Source organism: Talpa occidentalis, unplaced genomic scaffold, assembly GCF_014898055.3.
Source record: "Talpa occidentalis isolate TD23 unplaced genomic scaffold, MPIMG_talOcc4v2.1 talOcc4.7, whole genome shotgun sequence".
NCBI lineage: Eukaryota > Metazoa > Chordata > Mammalia > Eulipotyphla > Talpidae > Talpa > Talpa occidentalis.
The window spans coordinates 124,985,147-125,008,626 of NW_023605083.1; the positions used below are offsets into that span (position 1 = coordinate 124,985,147).

The window sequence follows — 23,480 nt, forward strand, 5'->3', positions numbered from 1 at the left end:
TGCTGTGCCACCAGGGGAGGCCCTGTTCTGTTTATCTCTTTAAGCAGATCTATAACGGCTTAACAAATGAGTCAGTTGGGCTCCAGGACCACAAAACCAAGTGTCTGAATTGGGGCCTGCCTCCTCACTCACTTAGTCATTCAACAAACATAAGCCTGGTAACTGGGGCATGCTTGGGTATGAGGCTCAGCTAGATAGAGGCTCTGCTCAGGGAGGGGGGTTGGAGGTGGAATTCCGGGAGAGATGGGCCTCCTGTGGAGACGGGTGCGTTCCTCCTCCTCAGGGGCCCCAGAGGTGGAGAGAGGAAAGCTGAAGGCCAAAGGGTGGAGCCAAGCCCCAAGCTTCAGGAGGCCTGGCAGATCTGATCTGCGCTTGCGCTTGTGTGGGAGTAGACTCTGACATCGCCCCGTCACCAAGGTAACACTGACTCGCGGGAGCCTGCCATGATCTCAGGAACTGGAGGAAGCTGGGGTCGTCCCCCAACACAGACTGCAGCCCCACCGGTGAGGGCTGAGCTGGGGAGCAGAGACTGCTTCTGTCAGGGAGTCCTAGAGGTGGGGTGACTGAGTTGGGGAGCAGTCCAGAAAGGAGCTGAACCGTGGAGGGGTTTACTGTGCCCAGCCTAAATGCACAGACTGGACTGGGAGGGGGAGGCTGGGGACCAGGAGGGAATACGCTGTTCCCACGGGTTAGGGAGACAGCTAGGGCTGGGGGGGGGGGGTTGAGGGGGTTGGTCCCCCACCCAGCCCCTTCTTAGTCTAGCCTGAATCAGTCTGTCTCCCCATCCTCTAGCCTTGGGTGACTATCCTGCAGCCCCTCTCCTGGGCCGTCCCCCCACCACCCCAGCAGCCAGGCCGCATGAAGGAAGGTGAAACTCAGGACTCACCCCGTTTTTCTCCTCTCTGCCTTGCACATTCTCTGGGCGTCCACACTGCACCCCACCTTCTGTTCCCGGGGGGCTGGGTGTAAGGGAAGCCTCTGGGATGGGACCTGGGGGGCGGTGTCTGGCAAGGCCTGCTGAACCCCCTCCTAGACCTGCTGGAGCTGATGATGCTGCAGAACGCGCAGATGCACCAACTGTTGCTGGGCGGCCTGGTGGCCTCATCATTCAGCCCAGGGCTGGCGCCCCCCTGGCCTCAGGTATGTGGGCTGGGGCTAGAGTAGGGACCCCTTCCTGGAGAAAAAGGACCAAGCGCAGAGGAGCAAAAAGCCAGCCACACCTTGGCTGGGTGTGACACCGACTATATGCCAGCTCTCCTCAGTTTCCATTGGGGGAGGGTCCCCAAATCCAGACCACCCAGACCTTCTTTCCAAGGAGGATTCCCATGGGACTGCAGGCCCCTGGACTGGCAGGTCCATCGCACCATGGCACCTGCAGGTCCTAACGCTTATTAAGGTGAACATGGGGATGAGTAAAGGAGTAAGAATACAAGGCAACTGGGCCTGTGACTGGCACATGGAGAGGTAAAAGGTAAAAGTGTGGGTGCACAGTGATTGGGGAAAGAGGAGAGGCTCCTCGGAGGAGACTTACAAACATCCTTGAAGTCCAGGGAGGATTTGGAGGTCGGAGGAAGCTGGCAATGTATCCACTGCGCAGCCCTTGAGATGAGCGCCCCAGCCCACTGGCTCCAGGCCTGGGTTGCCGTCAGGGGCGGTTCACCAGACTCCCCATCAGCAACTGGGGAGTCACCCCAGGATTCCTCCAGTCCTGGCTCTGCCACGTATTAGCTGGGTGACCTTAGACAAGTTGCTCAACCTCTCTGAGCCTCCGTTTTCCCCACCTGCAAAATAAGGACTAAATGTCTCCGGAGTGCCTCGCTGCATGCAGTCACTGCGCCACTCATGGCAGCCGGTTGGGATGGCATCTGGGGATAAAGTTTAGGAGGCTGGAGGATGGGGTTTGGGGAGCCAAACATTATCATCTCCCCTCCCCTCTGCGCTGTCCCAGGTCTACCTGGAGGGCCAGGAGGAGAATGAGGCGGAGGAGCTGCTGGAGGCCCAGGAGGAAGGGCCCCTGGTGTTCCACCACCACTACGTGCCCTGCCCGCTGCCCACTCTGGGCGCCCTACCACCCTGGCCGGCCTCTTTCCTGCCCCCTCCCCCACACCAGCCCCACGTGCAGGACATGACCAGGACTCAGCCCTGCCCTCCTGCCTTTGGGAAAAGGGGCGCGTAAGTGTGGCTGGGGGTCTGTCTTGACCTGGGCTGGGCTGGAGAAGCTGGTCAGGGGCTGGAGATACCCGAGGGTGAACCCCTGGAGGCCACCTCAGATGGGGGCTTTCTTTTCTCTTCCTCATCTCAGGAGAGCTGTGCCCCCACCCCCACCACCCAGTGCCACAGGGACTGTGGGTGCAGATGTACCTCCAGCTTCAGGTGGGCTTGGGTGCCTGGCAGTGGGGCCCAGCCGTGGGGTACTCAGGAGTCCAGGGAGTCATGTTTCTGGGCCTGGGGGGGCTCCTACTGCCACCACCATAGGCAGCTGGGCTATCCCCTCCCCTTTCCCTCTTTGGGGTCCCCGAGGCAGGAGGGAGTCCCATGAGGTACACTCTCCCCACAGACTACTATGATGCCGAGAGCTTACCCTGAGGACCGGGCTGGCTTCACTGCAGGCTGGAGACAGCCCCACGTGCCCTCTAGTCCCTGCTGACTCTACACCCGTGCCTGGCAGCCCTTCCGCCCCGCCAGCCCCCGCCAGCCCCACCCACTCCCCAGCCCCAGTGAATGAGCCCCTCGCACTGGCCTGCTCTGCTCTGGAGCAGGAGCCCGCAGAGCACCGCCCAGGCCCGAGGCCCGTGAGCGCCCGCTCTGCCCACTGTTTCCTGCCTGGGCAGGGGGAGGCCTGGGCACCAGGGCCACCCTCCCCGCCCCTCTCTCCCCTGTCTCTGGCATGGCCAGGGCTGTGGGGTCTCCGTTGGGCCTCCGTTTGCTCTGAAGGCCCAGAGTGATGGAGAGGCCTGGCTGGGAGGGTCCTGGAGCTGAGCCGGGTCCCTCAGGCCCCTCAACCCAGGAAGCTGACTCCATTGGCAGAAAGGAGAAGTCAGGGCTGTGTCCTGCTCAGACCAGGTGGGGCTGAAGTCCCGGAAGGGTGATGTGGGAACAGGGTCTCTCTGCCCTGCCAAGCCGGGGCGTGTCCCCCTCCTTCCTCCAGGAGGGATTAGGCACTCAGGGCCCCACAAAGGCGGGGTCTGGTTCCCCAGCTGCTCAGCATCGGGGTACCCCAGGGCCTGGGCCCTGGGAGGGGGGGAGGGAGAGAAGTCCAGGCCCAGCAGGTCCCCTTCCTGGCCCGTGAGTGTTGCCTCAGGAGGACAGTGCGGCTCGGGGCTAAGTCCAGGGGTTTGTATTTGAGCTAGAAAGTGAGTCCCCAGAGTCCTCTGCTGCTTGTCGCCATCCTTCAGCCGGAGCTGGACCACAGCCCAGGAGCCACGGTCCAGTTCCGTGGGCGCTGCGCTCACACAGGACGTGCCTGGTGGGACCCCCGCAGGTTCCTCCAGGCATCTTGCACCCAGTAGTTGCCTGTCCGGCTCTGGCGCCACTGCTGGCCACAGACAAAGCACAGCACGACGGCTGTCACAAACAAGATGAGCAGCAAGGACACCACGATGATGACGACCAGCAGGTTGTCCTGTGGGGGCTCTGGGGAGAGAGGGGCAGTGGTCTCAGAAGCCCTGTGCTTCCCGGTCCAGGGTACCCACACCCCTGTCCACTCTGCAGTCGCCCTGCGGCGCAGGCAAGGGCGGGCGGCATCTGCCCCAAAGACCGAGAGGAAGGGGCCTCCTGTCCAGGCCGGCAGCCCGGCCTCTGCGTCGTGAGGCAGGTGTCCCCCTGCACCTGGCCTGGGGCGGGCGTCGCTCACACCTGCCCCGGAAGGCGCATGGCCCAGGCCCAGCCTCCGCCCTGGCGCGAGGACCACGCGTCCGCTCGAGGCAGCTTCGGGGCAGTCAGGCCAAACCCCCCCTTGCGGAGAAAGGCCGAGGCCAGAGAGGAGGCTGACTCCTGCCGGTCACCGCTCATGGCCAAGCAACTAGTTGGTGTCCAAGCCGGGAACTGGGAAAGAGCTGCCCGGAAGAGGGGACCCCCGAGTTGGCAGAGTGGGGCTCAGGGGCTGAATCCCAGTGCCCTCTCCTTCCCTCCTCGACGCAAGGGCGCCCCTCACCATAGACCTCAAGCTCCTGGGACGCCCAGCCGCTGTGCGGGAGGCCCCAGCCTGGGGACAGCACGTCCAGCTCCGCCCGGCAGGAGAAGGTGTGGGAGCCTGCTTGCTCGGGAGCCGTGGAGTTGTGTGTGACCACGGCCTCCTGGGGGTCTGTTGATTCTTCCTCAAAGGTCTGGTTGTGCAGGGGCTTCTCACCATGGAACAGGGTGAGGGTGAGGCTCTTGAGGGGTGCCACCGCCTGCACCCTGCACTCAGCGGTGAAGGAGCTGCCCACGGCCACCCGGGTGGGCTGCAACGTCAGCAGCACTAGCTTGAGGGGGTCTGCAGGAAAGAGCGTGCTCTGGTCAGAAAGGTGCAGGCCCAGCAGGCCCACAGATTTCTGTTAATGGAACCTTTGATGGGTTAAAAAAAATTTCAAACAGGGCCTCCCCTGTGGCGCAGCAGTTGAGTGCTGGGCTGTGAAGCTGCCCGCAGCCTCCACAGTGCCAGTTCGATCCCCGGCTACCGGCGAGGGTCCCACATGGTGTGCAGACCTCTCCTGCCGCCCACTGCTCCCCTCAGCAGTGTACTTCTTTGTCAGCCTGTCTGTTCTGTTCCCCGCTCTGGCTCTGGTGAATTCTCTCACCCTCCGGCGCTTCTGACTGTACCCAGTGCTTGTATAAATAAATGAATAAATCTTAAAAAAAAGAGAAATTTTAAAAAACAAACAAACAAACAAAAAAATTTCCTACAAAGGACTGAATAGACCTGGAAATACATTTGATTTTTACTAAGTTTTCTTTGACTTAATACCGGTAAATTTTTTTTTTTTTTGTATTTTGTTCTGAATCCACAAAATTTCCTTGTTTTGACTGACCAGGACCTGCAGCAATGTTAAATTGCTAACTTGTGTTTGCATTTTCTTTCCCCTTGATACCAACACAGCATGAAAATAGTGGTAGTAATTTTTACTACTCATGTCAGTGTCTATTTTTGCATAACTTCCATAGGGATTTTGTCTGCTTAAAACATAAACAATTGCAGATGAGTTTTATTGTGTGGATTTCAATGTTCTCCCAGGAAGCTGAAATAGAGCTGAACCAAGAAGAGGAGAACCTGCTGCTTTGTTTGTAGGGTTCCAGAGACTTCCAAAGAAGGTGAGGAAGCTGCCTCCATGGGCAGGACTGGACAACCCAGACAAAGAAAAAGCCCTGGTACCCTCGAGAAGAGGAAGCCCAGGTGGAGTCTGGTGAGACCAACTTTGTTCATGAAGCCTGCGTGGCCCGGATGTCAAGAGTTTGCTCTGATCCTGTATGGAGTGTTCCAACAGAGCCAGCTACAATTGCTGTTTAGTTATTCTGCCCTATGATTTTATACAAAAATAGGTAATATGGTTTCAAAGTAGATTGAGTTTCCAAACTTTTGCTATGCTGTTGAAATAATTAGGGATCAAGGTTGAAAGAACTTGTTTTTGTTTTTTTTTTACATAAGTTCAACTAATTTTAAGATTTTTTTTCTGTTATTTTGATATATTGGCTGTCTTGTTTTGGCTAATGCCTCCAGATTTTTTTTTTTTTTTTGCTTTTGGCTTGGATAAAGGACTATTTTCCAAAATGTAAAGCTGTCATACTGGACATTCATGGACAAGGCTGCTGCTAATTGTTGCTTCTCTTACATACACTGTAACCCTGAAAAAAGACTGTCTCCTAAGACTACACGCTGAGATCTGTGCCACATAGATACGGTGGAATAAAAATTAAAAGGGGGGATTGGAACAGGGAGGTCCCAGGAAAGGGGGAGGTTCCAGATTTCCTGCCCCACCCAAAAGGAGGGTGGAGCTGAGCAGGGAGAGAAGAAGCTGCAGAGGAGCCTGGGGAAGGAAGGGAGCAGGATGGAGCCAGAGGAGACCTGGAGGAGGCACATGGAGCACATGGAGCCGAGAGACTCATGAAGAAACTGCTCTTGCCATTTGGTCGTGGACGGGGTGACACAGACGTGGGTGAGAGACGTGTGGGAGGTGACAATGGCCGTTTTTGTCTTGATTATGATTATTTTCTTTTCCTTCCAGACTTGTCTGGTGGTTTCTGATTCTTCTCTGTGGGTCCCCACTGGAAGGTGCTTTAGACTGAGGCAGGCTTTGGGGCCTTGCTCTGGGCCAATCCTGCTTGGGTGGACTTTTACCCATGAGGGGACGGGTCACTTTGGGTGCTTGATTTAGAAACTAGATTCTTTGCCTTTCCAGTATTGTTTCCTAACTGTATTAAAGTTCCTTCCCATTAAAGTCTCCTATGTTTTGTGTTGATGCCGCGGATGGCAGAACCCATTTAGAGTAGGCAGCAGTTGTGCGGGGTCTGGGCTGCCCCTCTCCCTGCCCTGGAACACCCTCGCCTTCCCTCCCCCACGCGAGGGCGCCACTCACCATAGACCTCAAGCACCTGAGACGCCCAGACACTGCGCGGGAGGCCCCCACCCAGGGACTGCAGGTCCAGCTCCGCCCGGCAGGAGAAGTTGTGGGAGCCTCCTTGCTTGGGAGCCGTGGAGTTATGTGTGACCACGGCCTCCTGGGGGTCTGTTGTTTCTTCCCCGAAGGTCTGGCTGTGCAGGAGATTCTCACCACGGAACAGGGTGAGGGTGAGGCTCTTGAGGGGTGCCACCTCTGGCACCCTGCACTCAATGGTGAAGGATCTGCCCACGGCCACTCGGGTGGGCGGCAACGTCAGCAGCACTTGCTTGGGGGGGTCTGCAGGAAAGAGGAGCATGCTCTGGTCAGAAAGGTGCAGTCCCAGCAGGCCCACCTGGCCAGGACCACCCTGGTGTCCCCCACCTGGGCTCCCAGGTCCCGGCTGGACTTGTGGGGGAGGAGGTGGGCTGGGGCCTGGCCTGCTGTAGAGCAGGGAGAGAGGAAGAGGGAAGCAGCTTGGGGTGAAGGACGTACTGGGTGGAAATTTTATGAATGGATGGATTCTGGGCTGGGCAAGATTGAAGGTGGTCAGTTGTCCACAAAGAAGGCCTAGAAACTGTATGGCCAACCGGGAATATGAAAGTTTGGGTCTGTCGCCTTGCTCTCCAGAAATTAAATCAAATTTCATAAATTAACCAGTTGGGAGCCTCCGGGTAGTCTAGGGGTTAAGTCTCAGCGTTATCATTGCTACGACCTGAGTTTGATCCCCAGTCAGGGAGTTACCCACATGGCGCAACAGACCTCTCCTGTCTCACCCGCTGCTCCCCTCAGCAGTGTATTTCAGTGGATCTGCCTGTTCTGCTCTCCATTCTGCCTCTGGTGAATCCTCTTACCCCCGAACCTCTGGCCTACACCCCAGTTCTTCTATGCAAAAATAAAAAAAAAAATAAACAGTTGGGTGATTATGATGAATAGTAGGAGCTGAGACATGAGCTAACCATGGGTCCCTCGACGGCACCCCAAGCTCCCCTTTGAACTAGGATACCTGGCTCCATCACCCCAGGATTATGTGTTGGATTTAGAACACTTTCCACACTTTCTAGCCATTTGATCTGACATTGGAAATGGGGGCGGAGGGCCCAAGTGATGCCCTCGGTGCCGAGATATCGGGGAATGTGGCCTTTCGGGGTGGTCTCTGTGCTCATGGGCAGGTGTGTGTGTGACAGTCACACATTTCCAGGGGCCTCAGGAAAATAGAGGCACTGGTGATGCCTCAACCTCCCCACGAGGAGAAGGGGACGCGGAGAGCGTGGCTGCCCTCACGGGGGACGTGGGGTGCTTCGGGGATGGGGCAGGGGACTGTGAGCGCTTCCTGGGGACCTGCCTTCAGGTCCCTGTAAACCTGGCTGGGATCGGGGTCCTCTGGCAAGACGCAAGCAGCTGCCAGCAGCTCAGCAGCGGCCAGTGAGGGGAAGGAGAGATTCTGGGGCCGCTTCTGATCACCCAGGAGCCCGGGGGCAGGGGCCGTGAGGAGATGCCCTGCAGCTGGGGCTCGGGCCACTCACAGAACACACGGACACCGGCTGACTTCGAAAGCTGCTTCCCGTCGCAGGTGAAGTAGCAGAGGACGTCCGTGTCCTCAGAGGCGTTGGACACCGAGTACCGCACCCACTGAGGCTGCTGGTCCAGCAACTCCTTGGCTAGGGTGGTCTCCAGGCCTCCGCCCTCAGGCTGGACACAGCTGGTGCTGCAGTTGATCACCACGGACCCTCCGGCCTCCAAGGCCAGCCGCTCTGGCCACATACGGACCTCAAACGCCTCCTCAGCAGACCCTGGAGGACCAGAAACCCGGGCAGTGACGTCCCTGGCTGTCGGGTCAGGGGGCAGGGGCCCAAGAAGAAAGGCCGAAGCTCCTCGCCTCCTCTCCCTTGGCTTAGCCTTGTCGCCTCCATCTAGACCCTGTGGCTTGCAACGCCCCCGCCCCCAGGCTGCCTCCGTGCCCTGGACTGTTCTTGCTCCAGCCCATCTGCCCCATCACCTCCAGCTTAGTTTTCCTCACAGGTGCCCCCAGGAGAGGCTCCTGCTCCACCCTCCAGGCCCAGCACATAGGTTCCCAGCTCCGAGGTGGGAGTGGACCGTGTTCTCTGGCCCCCAGCCTGGGGTTCAACCCTCCCTCCCTCAGACACTGCTCTAGCCTCTGGGCACAGCCTCCACCAAAGCAGCCCAGGCTCTGCCCTGCAGCGCTCACCCCCTTGAAGGAGACAAACAATCAAGTGAAAATAGCAGATCTGTGAGAGGGGGGTGCCCTGGAAGGAAATGGGGAGGGGGTGGGGCTCTTGTCTTGAATAGTGCTCAGGAGGCCTCACAGAGATGCCGCATTTGAGCTAAGAGATGGGGCAGCCCTGTCGACATCTGGGGGGCTGTTACCAGGGAGAGGGTCCTGCTAGTGCAAAGACTCCAGGGAGCTTGTGTGCTTGGCGTGTCTAGGAACAGCAAGAAGATGAACCACCAGCAAGAGCAGAGCTGTCAGCCATGGGTGGGGACTGGGGATGGGCCTACATGTTTCCACAGCCTCAGGGAGGAGGAAGGTGGGGGGGGTAGAGGGAGTGCAGGGTCATGGGGTCAGCTGCAGAAGATGATGAGGTGAGCTGCTGACTCATTCCTGTTTCCTCCCCCTTGGCTGTTTCGGAGTCTCTAGAAGGCAGCCCAAAGGTTGTGTGTGTTTCCCTAAGTGCAGCTGACTTCCGAGAAGTATTTGATGTGGAGAAACCTCAGTGCTCACCTCCCACTCGGCCATCACCAGAAGATCCTGGATCTCAGCGGGGCCTGTCCTGTGTCATGTGTCCCGCCCACCCCACGAGAGCCCCCACTTGGCCCTCGGTCGGTGGCATCTAGGGATGGGCGAGCAGGACACTGTGCAGAGAGAGGGCATTTGAATCCAGAGTTCGCCTCGCCCAGCTGCGTGTGACCTTGGGACTCGCTTCCTCACTGACCTCAGCTGCCTCAGCTCCCAGTGGACTGGCCACCCCTCTAGCGGGGCTGTGGGGCAGGCGCGCAAGACGGTGCTTGGGAAGTGCCCGCAGCTTGTCCCAAACAGCACCTGGCACAGGGCAGCATTTCCTCTGCAGGCCCTTGACCCCTGGAAGGGGCTCACTTCCTCATTGACCCTCCCCAGAGGGGATGTCTCTGCCCCCCTGCTGTGCCCTGGGCCACTTATGGAGACCAGCTGGGACTTGCCTCACGGTCCTGTCACCCCCTGGGTCCCCCCCCTCCCCGCCCACCACTCAGCCTCCACAACCAGCCACATCCACCCCCCATGGAGATGTGGGGTCTGCTTGACCTGGGGGCCAAAAGACAAGGACCCCCACCCATTGCCCCAGGGTCACGGGAAGCCACTGTGGTCAAAGGCCCAGGGACTTGGGGGTCAGATCCCTGCTCCACCAGATGCCAGTGCAGCGGGCAGCCCACCCTCCAGCGGGCATGAGTGGGTCAGGAACCCCGGCGCCAGCTCACCTGGGCCCCAGACCAGGGCGAGAAGCGTCACGGGCAGGCTCCAGCAGCTCCAAGGGCACATCTCGAGGGGCAGCCACAGCTGGCAAGGAGCGCTGAGGGCAGCCTAAGGAGAGATGGAGGTAGCAAGTCAGGGAGTGGCCTGGGCCACCGCCTGGAGCCCCCAGCCTTCTGTGAGCTGATGACCTCATGCATTTCCTCTCATTATCTGAGTGGTCTTTGGAAGCCACGTGGAAGGCAGGATCCCAGGGCTCCGGGCTTGCAAGAATCCAGGCAGAGGAAGCCGGGAAGTAGCTGATAAGCCCAGGCACAGCCTGGTCCTACAGCCTGGTCGCAGGGGGCATGCGCAGCATGCGCACGTGGGAGCAAGCCCACACATGTGGGAGGGACATGTGTGTATGTGTTTGTGTGTGTGTGTGTGTGTGTGTACGGAGGAGGGTGGTGCTGACAAGCCCCAGACCCCGCAGGCCACATCTTTGGGGTCCTTTCTTGAAAGGGGCCATCAGAAGTCAGGGACATTCAGTCTCCACAGTGAATCAGATCTGTTCTCAGGAAGCCTGGCCAGGGCTTGGAAGTACTCCAGCACGGGTCTGCTTGTGCCACCACTTCACCTCGGCCGGCCCTGACTCAGCTGATCCAGGGGCTCCTGGAGGCCCAGGGCCTCGGGAAATGCACCCCACAGCAAGCCCCAGCAGCCCAGACTCTAGGGATGATGAGCGCCAGCCTCCATATCCCAGACCCCCTCATGGTGTCTCCTCTGAGATCTCCAGGGTGAACTGGGCATGGGGGTTGGGAGTGGGGATGGATGCATTTCTAGAAATGCTCTGTTCCCGTCTTCTGCCATAGACTCTCCAGAAGCAAGGAGCAAGTAAGGGGGGGGGGTCTGGTGATTGGGAGCCCCTCCCCAGGCCCCGCTATGCCTAGGATTCCCTGGGAGCAGCAGGGTTTGGGCGAGGTCAGGGAGGAGCAGGGCACCCAGACAGGGCCTCTCCAAAGGGATACCCAGTGTCGTCAGGACTCGGGGGTGGGAGGCTGGGGCGCGGCCTGCCCTTCCCTGGCTGCTGCCAGCGCTGCCATCGACAGTCTGGGTCTGGAATCACCAGACAGCACATCTGGAATTTGGAGTGGTTCAGGGAGGAAGGGCAGGGCTGGATCCGCAGAGAAGAGATGGGAAAAGTTGGAGAGCAGTCGTCCCAGCCAGCAGGGATCTGACTCCACAACGGGCTGGAAGCGCTGAGAACAGGGAACATTCTGAAAATGGCATAAAAATAAACCACCCTCAGCCAGCCGTGAAAAGCTACACAAGGAGAAAAGCACAGAAAAAGTGGGACAAATGCAATTCTTTAAAAAAGGTGACATTAACACACTCAGATTTACTAACGGTCACAATAAAGATGAAGAGACTGAGCTGCAGTGAAAAGAGAGAGAGGGTCAGATTAGATTTTGAAGCATCTTTGGCCTGAATGGATCCATTACTGTCCTGGGTCTGGATTTCACGCAAGGACGATTCTTCATCAACCAGTCACAGCAGAACTGGCAGGAGAAGGGGAGGGTGCTTGGCCCTGTTATCCCTACAAATGCTCAAAAGGTTCATGGGATCCAGGTCAGTTCCCTCGGAGACCCCAAGATTTGATGGGACCAGCAAGTGGGCTAGACTCGAATTGTGATTCTCTTTGGTGCCCTGGCTAACCTCTGTCCGGCACACGTGGCTCAATTCCAAATCAGGTTAGCTTCTGGAACAGCCGAGGAGATGAAAGAATCCTCTGTGTATTGGCAGAGGCTGCTGAAAGTGTTGGAACGAGAAAAATGGGTTTATGCGGATTACAGTACTCATGGCAGAAACAGAAAGGGAGGGTTTTTTTATTTTTTATTATTTTTTAAAAAAACACTTGTCCTTTTTTTTTTGCATAGAAGATCTGGGGTGTAAGCCAGAGGTGCGGGGGCTGAGAAGATTCACCAGAGACAGAGTGGGGAGCACCTAAAACTTGTTATAACTGTTCTAAAAAAGTCTATTTTAAAAAATAACACACACTACCTCAGATGAGAACTTTCTGGGCTAGGGTCTTGCCAGCTACCAGATTGTGGTAAAAAATTGCAAGCTTTTCTGGCCTTCCTGGTAGCATAAAGGCTAAGTCTCAGCACTACACCCCTGTGGCCTGAGTTCGATATCCGGCCATGGAGCAACCCACATGGCGCGGCAGACCTCTCCTGTCTCACCTGCTGCTCCCCTCAGCAGTGTATCTCAGTGGATCCACTTGTTCTGCTCCCCACTCTGTCTCTGGTGAATCCTTCTCTCACCCCCTGCATCTCTGTCCTACACCCCGGATCTTCTACACAAAAATAAATAAATAAAATCTTAGAAAAAGTACAAGCTTTTCAATTCAACTCAATCAGCAGGATTTAGTGAGAATCAGACTCAGTCATTGCTAAAATTTCACCTTACATTAGAATTTTTAAAAATCTGATGGACTGTGGAGGCCAATCTCACTCTTGAAAACAGAGGTAACGGTATGGCAGACCTCTCCTGTGGCGCCTGCTGCGCCCCTTAGCAGGGCATTTCGGTTGTCTACCTGTTCTGCTCCCTGCTCTGTCTCTGGTGAACCCTCTCACCCTCCTGTGCCTCTGGCCTGTACCCCAGCTCTTGTATAGAAATAAATAAATCTTTTTTTAAAAAAAAGAAAGAAAAGAGATGTAACTAATTAGAAGGAAAATACTAGCAGCCCAAATCTGTCAGTGCGAAAATAGAAGCCATCACACCAATTTGGGCTTGTCTCAGGTGGGCAAAGGTGGGCTAACGACAGAAGAAAAACAATAGGTGACATCTAGATGTTGCTTCTCTGGGTCACACACCTTCTGCCCTTCTCTGCTGTCTGCTGTGCTTACAGAGGACCGTTCTGCACCCTTTGATTCCTCGCACGCTCTCGCCTTCCCTCTCGAGTTTACACCACTCTTCTTTGGCTTCTTGTCTCAGTTCTTCAATGCTTTGGGGAACACTTACTTGCCTGTCAGTGTTCCCCGGGACTGTGGGGGAGTTAAGCTCCCCACAATGCACATGGAGGGGAGAGGAGCTGGTGGATGGGTGACCTCACCTCCTCCCTCCCTCCTTTTCCACAGGCGGTTGTGGGAGGAATCCTGTCGGCTGAGCAGAGACCCCCAGGGCCCAGAGTCAGCTGCCTTTGCCTACAGCCACACCTTCAGAGGGCTGTTCCGAGTCCCTGTTCTGGTCCCTGTGCCTTCACCTCATGCTGCCTGGAATCCCTTCTCCAATAACCCACCTGGACCCAAGTCCTTATTCCAGGCTGTTTTCGCAGGAGCCGAAACTGAAAACTTACACGAACAGATTTAAGAAGAAAAAACACAAGTGTCTCAACAGATCCAAAGGGCAAAAAATGACAATCAACGTCTTTTCACCTTAAAAATTCTTAGCAAGCTAGGAGGAAATGTCCTTACCCTGATAAGCACTTACCAAAAAAAAAACATCTGTTTACATTATTTTTGGTGGGTCAATCCTAGCCATATTTCCCTTAAAATCAGGAACCAGATAAGTAAGTATGTTATTGTTGCTTCTGTTTAACATTGCATCAGAGGTCTTGGGCAGTGCAGTAAGGAGAGAAGAAAAAGAAATTAAAGGCCTGAGGATGGGAAAAACAGCCAAACCATCAGTATTTGCATATGATATGACCGTAGACAGAAAATCCAAAGAATAAGCCAACACCTGATTCAAAATAATAAGGCTTTAACAAGGCAGCTGGCTAGGGCCTCCCCGGTGGCGCAGCGGTTGAGCGCTGGGTTGCAAAGCTGCCCACAGCCTCTGCAGTGCCGGTTCGATCCCCGGCTGCTCCCTGGCCACTGGAGAAGGGTCCCACATGGCACACAGACGTCTCCTGCCGCCCACTGCTCCCCTCAGCAGTGTACTTCGGTCCTTCTGCCTGCTCTGCTCCCCGCTCTGGCTCTAGGGAATTCTCTCACCCTCCCGCGCTTCTGACTGTATCCAGTGCTTGTATAAATAATAAATAAATAAATCTTTAAAAAAAAAAAAAACAAGGCAGCTGGCTATAAGGTTAATACCCTCAAATAAGTTGCCTTTGTGTCTATCAATAAATATAAAATATAATTTTAAAAGATTCCATTCATAACAGCAAAAAAGTATAATGATAAAGCTGGCAAAACATGCAGCAGTGCTTAAGACCTATCGCAAGAAAATGATAAAACTCTATTGAAAGACTTTACATACAATTTTTTAAAAAAAGATTTATTTTAGTTATTTATGTATATAAGATCTGGGGTATAGGCCAGAGGCGTGGGGGGTGAGAGGATTCACCAGAGACAGAGTGGGGAGCAGAACAGGTAGATCAATTGAAATCTACTGCTGAGGGGAGCAGCGGGTGGGACAGGAGAGGTCTGCTGCGCCATGTGGGTGAGCTCCCTGACCAAGATCGAACTCATGTTGCAGTGGCTGGCAGTAGCTTGATAGCACTGAGACTTTAACCCCTGCGCCACCAGGGAGGCCCTAAGTACAATTTAAATAAGTGGAGAGATAACCCAGGGCCATGGCAGGAAGATCCAACAACTTAAAGACGCAATTCTCCCCATGTAGATGGATAGATCAGTGCAAGTGCCACTCACCCCAACAAGTTTTCCTGAAAGCGGATTCCAAAACTTACATGCCAGAATAAAAAACCCAAGACCCCCCAAAGAAGAATAAGGTGAGGAGATTATTCTTTTAACTATTAAGGCTAATTATGAGGTATTAATGTAGACTTAGACAAATGAGCCAATGGAACAGATAAAGAGCCCGGAAATTGACCTTGTTTGAAACTTGATACATTCCACAGGAGGGATTATATCAGTGAGTGAAAGAAGGGTCCAATAAACTAATGATGCTGGCCAGATAGTTAATACACGGAGAAAGAAAGAAGAAAATGTATCCTTACTTCACACCAACTGTAGAAACCTACTCCATCCAGATTAAGGACGCTTTAAAGACTTTTATAAGAAAATACAGAGGAGTATTTTTATGTCCTTGGGGCAAGAGAGGATTTCTTTTTCTCTGCTTCATTTTTTGTTTGTTCTCTGGGAAAGGATTTCTTAAACAAGACCTCAGAATCACCTTTCTTAAAATAAACAACTGATAATTTTGATAAATTAATGACACATATAAACATTTCAAAGAAATGGAAACATATCTAAACAAATAAAAAGATGCTTTAACTCAGTCGTGGCCAGGGAAGTTAAATTCAAATCAACTACAGGACACCATTTTATGTATATTGGGTGGGAAAAGTTAAGAAATCTCACACAGTCAATCTCTGAAGTCACAGTGCAACAGGAAGTCTTATAATTGTGGGCCTGAGTATCCTGGATCTCCAGGAAATATTCAGGCATTATTTTGTAAAGCTGAATATCCTTATACCCTACAGCACACAATCTCATTCTTAGATCTCTTTTCTAGAGAATCTTTTGCACTGAGAGCCAAGAAACATGTCTGCCTCTTGCCCTTACTATCCGTGTGATCTTGAACAAGATCTCTGTGCCTCAGTTTCCTCTTTCATAAAATGGGGTTAATAATAGTATCTTCTTTGGGCCTCCCTGGTGGCGCAAGGGGTTAAACACCACACTATGAAGCAATCCACGGCCTCTGTAGCGCGAGTTTGATCCTCTGCCCACCAGGGAGCAACACACATGGCAAGGCAGACCACTCCTGTCTCGCCCACTGCTCCCCTCAGCTGTGTCCTTCAGTCAATAATAGTTTATCTTCTTTATAGGGTTGTTAAGTGAATTAAACAATGACTTGATTACTTAACTCCATACACAAAACTTAACAGAATGGATTAAAGCCATAAAATACTTGAGATAACAGTTGATGCTTGCTGGACACAACTCCAACAGCCAGGAAAACAAAAGCAAAACTAAACAAATCAAATGGAAAAGCTTTTGTGCCTTGAAAGAAAACATCACAAAGACAAAAGGCCACAACAGACTGCAAGAAGATATTTGCACACCACACGTCCAGCAAGGAGTTCATTAACAAAACAGATAAAGAACTCATGCAGCTCAACAAGAAAAAACAAGCAACCCCATCCAAAGGAGGAGCAGGGGCTGCCTACACAGACACTCCCCGGGAGAAGACATTCGGAGGCCGACAGCACATGAGAAAAAGCTCAACACCACTTATTATGAGGGAAATGATCATCAAAGCCCCACCGAGAGTCCCTGCACCCCTGTGAGAACGGCTGCACCAACAAGACTGGAGATGGCAAGTGGTGGGGAGGACAGGGAGAGACTCACCCTCTGTTCTGGGGAGGTGATCTCGCGCAGCCTCTGTGGGAAACAGTCCAGAAACTCCTTAAAAAAAACAAAATGGAAGGTGCACGTGACCCAGCAAGACCACTGCTGGCTATTGGTACCGGTGAACACCCATACCCAAAGAAGGATGCCCTCCTGCGTTCACAGCAGCACGGCCCGCCAGTGCCAAGTCAGGGAGCCAGCCCAAGGGCCCATCCCCGGGGGCCGGACAATATACACCCAGTGGACGCTGCTCAGCTGTGTAAAAAGATGAGATTGTGCCTTTGGGGACGAAACGGGTGGCTCTTGAGGCGGCTGTGCTGAGGGAAGTAAGTCAGAAAGGGAGAGACAGTTCAGGGAGGGTTTCCCTCAACTGCGGACCATAAATCACCCAATGAAACAAACTCGCGAAGCGCAGCAAGAACAATTCCTAGACTCTGAGAAACACACTGGTGCTGGGAGTGGGGGATGGGGGGGTGATGAGAAGGGGAAAGGAGGTCACAAGGGGGCTGGTGGAGGGCCAGTGCACATGCACATGGGAGGGTGACCTTCGACTCTCCAAATTGTATCTATGGAAACGACAGACAAAATTACAAAATAAGTGAGTTAACATGTCCAAGCCCTTACACTGTGACTGTCATATAACGGGTTCCTGAAAGGAAAGCGAAAGGGCCTGTGTGTCCAACAAAGCACTGAAAACCACACCCAAAATCCAAGGAAGAATCAAGAGAGCAATGAAGAAAGCTGGCGAGGGTGGGTGCGCGGGCAGGAGGCGAGCCCTGGGGCGAGCCGCAAGACTCCATGCGTGGCACCCTACAGGCTGCACATGCTTGTCACACGTGTGCCTCTCAGGATGGGACACACCTTGACGTCCACAAAAGGGACACGAGGGGAAATTCCTGCACGTCGAGGGGGAGGGGGAGACACAACAGGATTTTGAGGTAGGAGAGACCCCTCTAATGGGAAGAAGATGCACTGTGAACCCCGGGAACCCAGGGGCCGGTTCAGAGCCCCACAGAGGAGAAGCGCCGCCATGTTGTGGGGTCACCTGCGGGACAGCTGCAGAGGAAGAGGACAGACCAGAACAGGAAGCTGCTATAACTGCCGAGCTGAGGACCCAGACCACAGAGGGGCGCTTCCCAGGGCCCGCGGCAGCCAGGCCAAGGAGCCCTGGGGTCGCCACCCCTGTGCTTCAGGGGGAAACTGAGTCCCCGAGAGGGCAGGGGCATCTTTCCATTTATTCAGCCTTGACTCTGTCCCGACCTGTCCCCACGCTGCCGGCAGGGAGGCGAGACCTTACCGTCCAGCAACTGTGATGAGGCAGGAGGTGGGGTCCGGGGCACCCCAAGAGGGGAAGGCAGGAGGAGAGGCCGTGGCGCCTCCAAGGCCAGCGTCTCCGAGGCCGCGTTCAGGCCTTTCTCCCGCTCAGGAGTCACGTGTCTCCTGGGCCAGGCGCCCACCTCACTCCAGCCACTCCCCTTCCTTTGATTTGTGGTAAGAGACCCAACACATCATCGACCACTTTCACTATTTTTAGCGCAGGGCCCCGACGACCGGGCACATTCCCAGAGCCCAGCTATCAGCGCCCTCCAGAGGTTCTGCGTCTCCCCCCGCTGAAGCCCCCGCCCTGGGACCCAGCCGCCTGCTCCCTGCCAGTCCCCGCCCAAGCCACTGCCTCAGTTTCTGTTTCTCTGTCTCATCCAGGGGCGTCCCGGGGGTGGGGCCCGTGATGCCAGGCCCCTGGTGGCCGGCCAGCTCCCGTGCCATGTCCTTGAGGCCCGGCCTGTGCCTGGCTCGCCCCCTCAGCCCCCTCCCCATGGCGCTGTGGTGGCTGGGATAACTCTGACCAGCAACTCTGTGTGGGTCTGAGTCTCTGCTCACGACTCTTTGGGGTACATACCCAGGTGTCAGGTGCAGGCTCAGGTGGTCGTTATGCTCAGTTGGGGTGGGGGGGGCTGCCGTCCTGTTTCCCTCCACTCTCTCTCCTCACGGGCAGTTTCTGCACTGTGGGCGCCCTGGATGAGTGACACGTGTAAGAGGGGCCCCCAGGCCTGCCCCCGCCCACCCAGCCGGAAGCCGGATGGTTCTCACATCTGCCACCTCCGGTACAATTTAGCACACAACCAGAAGCCTCTACGGGAATGGCTTCGCACCAAGAACGGAAAGTAGGAAACCTGGGTGCAGGCGCAGGGGTGGGGCAGCAGGCTGGGCTCCCCCACACCCCTGGCTTAGCAAAGTCATTAGATCACGTCAGGGACCAAGGGACAGTGAAGGCCGCACAGGCTGAGGTCCGTAGGGCTCTGCAACTCCATTTCTTGGTGCTTTGGGGCCTCAGTCTCCTCAGCTCTGTTCATTTTGGAAGCTTCCAGTCCTACCCCGGGCAGAGCCAGGCCATGCAGAATGTTGGGCTTGGGGCTCAGGCTCCAGGGCTTTGAGGGTCCCGTGTGGCTTTGAAGCTCTTGTAACAGGAGATCCCCAGGACAAGGGGAAGTGCCAGGTTCCCTGCCCCACCCAAGGGACGGTGGAGCTGAGCAGGGAGGAGAAGAGGCTGCAGAGGAGCCTGGGGATGGAAGGAAGCAGGATGGAGCCAGAAGGAGACCTGGAGGAGGCACCTGGAGCCGAGAGACACATGAAGAAACTGCGCTTGCCTTTTTGTCGTGGACTGGGTGACACAGACGTGGGTGAGAATCCCGCGGAGAAGTTAACAGTGGCAGCTTTTTTTTTTTTTTTAAGGTTTATTTATTTATGCGTGCAAGAGCTGGGGTACAGGCCAGAGATGCAGCGGAGTGAGAGGAGTCACCAGAGACAGAGTGGGGAACAGAACAGGCAGACTGACTGAAACACACTGCTGAGGGGAGCAGCAGGCGAGACAGGAGAGAGGTCTGCCTCACCATGTGGGTTGCTCCCTGGCCGGCCGGGGACTGCACGCATGCTGCAGAGGCTGGGGACAGCTTCACGGGGCAGAGCTCAACCCCTTGTGCCACCAGGGAGGGCAACAGTGGCAGCTTTTGTCTTGATTTTGATTTTGCTCTTTTCCTCCCAAACTTGTCTGGCCGGTTCTGACCCTTTTCTGTGGGACCCACCGGGAGGTGCTTTAGACTTGGGGCAGGCTTTGGGCCTTGCTTGGGCCAATCCCCTTTGGGTGGACTTTTACCCACGAGAGGACAGGTCACTTTGGGTGCTTGATTTAGAAACTGTATTGTCTTTTCTGCGTTGCTTACTAACTGTATTAAAGCTCCTTCCCATTAAAGTCTCATATGCTTTGTGTCGACGCGGCGGGTGGCAGAACCTATTTAGAGCGGGCAGGTTTGGGGGCTCTGGGCTGCCCCTCTCCCTGCCCTGGAACACTCTGAGGACATCTGTTGAAGACACAGAATTTCCCCGGGAGCTATGTCTGGACTTGCCTTCTTTTGAGGGAACCCCTTCTTTCTCTGCGTTAGACGGGTTTCTGGGTGCTTCCATCCTCTTGCTTGACCTCACCTCCCTGGCCAAATGGCTGCCCCAAGGCTAGTGTCATAGGCCCTTCAGGGCTCTCCTTGCTCTGTGTGTGTGTGTGTGCACGTATGTGCATGCGTGTATGTGCCTGTGTATTTGGTGGTGCAGGTGCCAGGGGATGAGGGCGGAGGACGGACGAGTGGGCAGGGGTGGTGGCAGGGTCCCCTGGAGGGCTGCCAGGGCCCACCCTGCCTCGGTGCACAGTGCCTGGTAGGCCAGGTCTGTGGTCACCTGGAGCTGGGGAGGGAGGGAGGCCCTGAGCCCTTCTTGCTGGCTGAGCGGGGTGTCCTTGGGGACACAAGCCTGCTTTTGTGGGGGGCACAACGAGGGCAGGGGCTCAGGAAGTGGGCGGGAACTCCGGATCTCCAGGATACCAGTTAAATCTGAATTTCAGATACATTTAGCGTGTCTCAAATACTGTGTAACTCGATGGCAGCCTCTTGAGCGTGTCCGTGTCTGTGCACATGGATGGGTGCACGTCTGTGTTTGTTCAACTCTCCAGGTGTGTCCACAGGGCACGACGCTGAGACCTGAACACGGGTGGAAGAGCAGAAAGGTGGAAGAGCGAGCAGAAACCAGGGGCCAGTCTGGTGCATTTGGAGGCAGGGTCAGCTGAGGGCAGGGAGCACGGAGGGTGCGTGAGGAGGCAGCCACATTGCCTGCAAAACCCCAACAGTCAGTGAGAGGGAGGGGTGGGCGAGGACCTCCTCAGAAGCAGCCTCTTGGGGGGCCAGCAGCATCACCCTCCAGCGGGAAGCTGTGCTTGGTTGGCGGGGCCGTCCCGGAAGGCCTCTCCCAGAGCGGGGCATCCACGCAGCTTCTAGCAAGACAGGCGTCGGGCCCACCACCCCTCACCCGTCCCGTTGGAGCCCCGCCTGCCCCGCAGTTCTGGTGCATTATTTGGGCAGGTGCCCCTGTCTTTCCTCCTCCTCCATGTTGTGAGTTCTGGCCGGCTCACCTGCTCTGGGTGTTTATTTCCTTCCCTTTTCTGCGAAGTTTCTGGTGACTTCTTCTTTGAACCTAGAAGAGCACGTGCAGCCGCTGTTTACTGGGCTGGATGAACCAGGCCGCAAGGCTCTATGACACTGGCGTTTCACAGCCACCTCCTCCGACGCCAGCAGGTGCCAGCATGTGTCGGAGCCCCACCCCAGCGCACTGACTCGGAGGGCCTGGGCAGGGCTGAGAATATGCCAAGTTCCCAGGTGATGCGGATGCTTGGCAGGGCCCCTGTTTCAGCAAGAATGAGCAAGTGTTTTCAGTTTAAATAAAGTCAAGGGAGGGCCTCCCCTGGTGGCGCAGGCGGTTGAGCGCAGCGCTGTGAGGCTGTCTGCAGCCTCTGCAGCACCAGCTTGATCCCGGCCGGCCAGTGACGGTCCCACATGGCACAGCAGACCTCTCCTGTCTTGCCCACTGCTCCCCTCAGCAGTGGATTTCAGTCAGGCTGCCTCTTCTGTTCCCCACTCTGTCTCTGGTGAATCCTCTCACCATCCCGTGCATGTGGCCTGTAGCCCGGTTTCTTGTATAAATAAATAATCTTAAATAATAATAAAGTCAAAGGAATCTCCACTACAAGTAGAAACCAGAGATTCAGAGCAGAAATGCTGACCTGGCCTGGGAAGACTGGTGGCTCACAGGCTGCAGGCTCGCTGGCTTATAGACGGAACGAGAGAGACCTTGGGTCGGCCTGCAGAGGTACCAAGGACCTGATTTGAATCCCTGCTCAATCCTTTGACGGTTCTGTGACCTTGAGCAAGTTGCCTAGCTCTGGGCCTCAGTTTGCTCATCTGTGAAATGGGGGTAATAATAACAGTCAACGTTTCTCTTGTGCTAAATGGTGGTTGAACAGGCATGGGGCAGCAAGAGGCCGAACCCCCAGGCCACTGGGGTCCCACATCTGAGCTCTGAGGCCCCAATCCCACTCAGAGACCCCCTCGAAGGCTCTGGGTGGTATAATCACTTCTAAGACACGGACTCGGAGCCTGGACACAGTAAGCCTTTAACCGAGTTTCTGGAGGTCGTGACAACTGGTGCCTGGACATGCCCTCGTTGTGTCCTTGTGGGCTGTGCTCGAGGACGCCTTAGTGTGAGCCTCGCCTGTGGTTTAGCTGAACAGGACGTCAGACCTGAATCTCATCCCAAACGGGAGGGGCCTGGATGTGCTGCTCTGTGTTCATCCTTGAATGTGAAAATCCTGTGACTACGCATTACTTAGAAATGACTGGCTCACAAAAGAGTTGAGCTATTTATAGGACCAGATCGCGCTGGACTTTATTCTGGATCCCAGCCTCGTCCCCCATGGAGCCACCTGGGGAGTGGAGAGGAGACATAGTCAGCAGATGAGCCAGATCAGCCTGGACCATGGGGGCCAGGAGGACCAGGGCTGCACACGGCGCCATCTGGCGGCCCATGGGAGCGAGTGTCCTGCCTGTGCCTGAGAGATGGTCCTGGCAGAGGTAATCACATTCCCTTCTGAGCACAGCAGGTTTGGAAGGAGCTGGGCTCCCGTGCGTCTATTTTTAAGGAGGGGCGATCTTTGTCCACGCAGCAAATTTATCCACAAATGTCCAACAGCCAAAAGACTGAGTGGAGGAGAGGCTGAGGCTGTCTCCCAGGAGGGAGGGGGCCTCCTCTTGGAAAACAGGTGTGGAGGGCCTCCCCAGGTGGCGCAGCCGTTGAGCACTGGGCTGTGAAGCTGCCCGCAGCCTCTGCAGCACCTGTTCGATCCCCGGCCACCAGCGAGGGTCCCACATGGCGTGACAGACCTCTCCTGCTGCCCGCTGCTCCCCTCAGCAGCGTATTTCGTCAGTCCGCCTGTTCTATTCCCCGCTCTGTCTCTGGTGAATTCTCTCGCCCTCCGGCGCTTCTCACTGTACCCAGTGCTGTGTAGATAAATAAATAAATCTTTAAAAAACAACAACAACAAAAAAAACAAGTGTGGAGGTAGCACCAGCTGCCCAGATGGGAAAAGAAACTTTCTTTAGGAAAGATACCAAGTGCGGCTCTTTGGTTTATGAGAGAAAACACAGGCAAAAATCTTGAGAGATAAACAAGATTGTGTGAGTGTTTACTGTGGACCATTCCCTTTGCGAGCCTGAATGTTGGGTTAAGAAATATTTAAATATATCTCAAGATTAGTTTTTAAAATCACTTAGACGTGCCCAGGTGTTTACGTTATTTGATCTGCTCCAATTGTAGATTGTCTAAAAATAACCTTGAGAGTACAGGTCAAGGTCAGAGCTGACCATCTGGGGTCCAGGCCTAGCCACAGTGATGGGCCTTCTCAGGCTGGTTCTGGGCTTGAATCTGGCCTCCCTTGCATCGTGGACAACCCAACCCTGGGAGAAATGCACGAGTCCCTGTGCTGAGGGGAGGCTGTGGGGCCATGTGCCTGCTCCCCCGTGTGGTCCAGCCCACGTCTCTCTCGTCAGGTGTGGTCTGAATGTGGCTCAGTTACAGGTCACCCTCCAGGAAACCAGCAGAGCCAAACGAGATAGTCATGGATGGGGAGAGCCGTGGGGGCTCATCAGAGGGTCTGCACTTTTTAGCTACCAAAAGGCACCAGCAATTCAGCAGTGCCCTTCACCTTTGAAGGGACGGTGTAACCGCCTCTTCCCTATACTTCTTGCCTACGTCAGTCAGGATGGGCTCCGTTGTGCT

The 23,480-nt window shown here is 55.3% G+C and overlaps 2 protein-coding genes across 9 annotated transcripts; one reads left to right on the top strand and one right to left on the bottom strand.

Moving 5' to 3' along the window:
- Window positions 1-314: 314 nt before the first annotated feature.
- Window positions 315-7,279, top strand: PRR29 (proline rich 29). 5 transcript variants are annotated; one of them, XM_054688916.1, is made up of 6 exons: window positions 316-554; window positions 793-868; window positions 1,034-1,140; window positions 1,949-2,172; window positions 2,303-2,373; window positions 2,558-7,279. In XM_054688916.1, exons 1-6 carry the CDS (start codon window positions 444-446, stop codon window positions 2,584-2,586), a joined length of 618 nt encoding a protein of 205 aa, XP_054544891.1. In that variant the 5' UTR covers window positions 316-443; the 3' UTR covers window positions 2,587-7,279. The 5 variants fall into 5 exon arrangements, with proteins under 5 accessions (XP_054544889.1, XP_054544891.1, XP_054544890.1 ...); XM_037492633.2 differs by having other exon boundaries at window positions 318-503; XM_054688914.1 differs by having other exon boundaries at window positions 315-554; window positions 2,303-2,599.
- ICAM2 (intercellular adhesion molecule 2) lies at window positions 2,701-18,303 on the bottom strand. 4 transcript variants are annotated; one of them, XM_054688913.1, is made up of 7 exons: window positions 18,229-18,303; window positions 16,332-16,388; window positions 10,047-10,149; window positions 8,099-8,365; window positions 6,552-6,872; window positions 4,154-4,474; window positions 2,701-3,633 (listed from the first exon to the last, which is right to left on the bottom strand). In XM_054688913.1, the coding sequence occupies exons 3-7, from the start codon at window positions 10,105-10,107 to the stop codon at window positions 3,449-3,451; spliced, it is 1,155 nt and encodes a 384-aa protein (XP_054544888.1). In that variant the 5' UTR covers window positions 10,108-10,149; window positions 16,332-16,388; window positions 18,229-18,303; the 3' UTR covers window positions 2,701-3,448. The 4 variants fall into 4 exon arrangements, with proteins under 4 accessions (XP_054544888.1, XP_037348526.1, XP_037348527.1 ...); XM_037492629.2 differs by lacking the exon at window positions 18,229-18,303 and adding an exon at window positions 17,629-17,737; XM_037492630.2 differs by lacking the exons at window positions 16,332-16,388; window positions 18,229-18,303 and adding an exon at window positions 17,629-17,737.
- Between the last annotated feature and the right edge of the window lie 5,177 nt (window positions 18,304-23,480).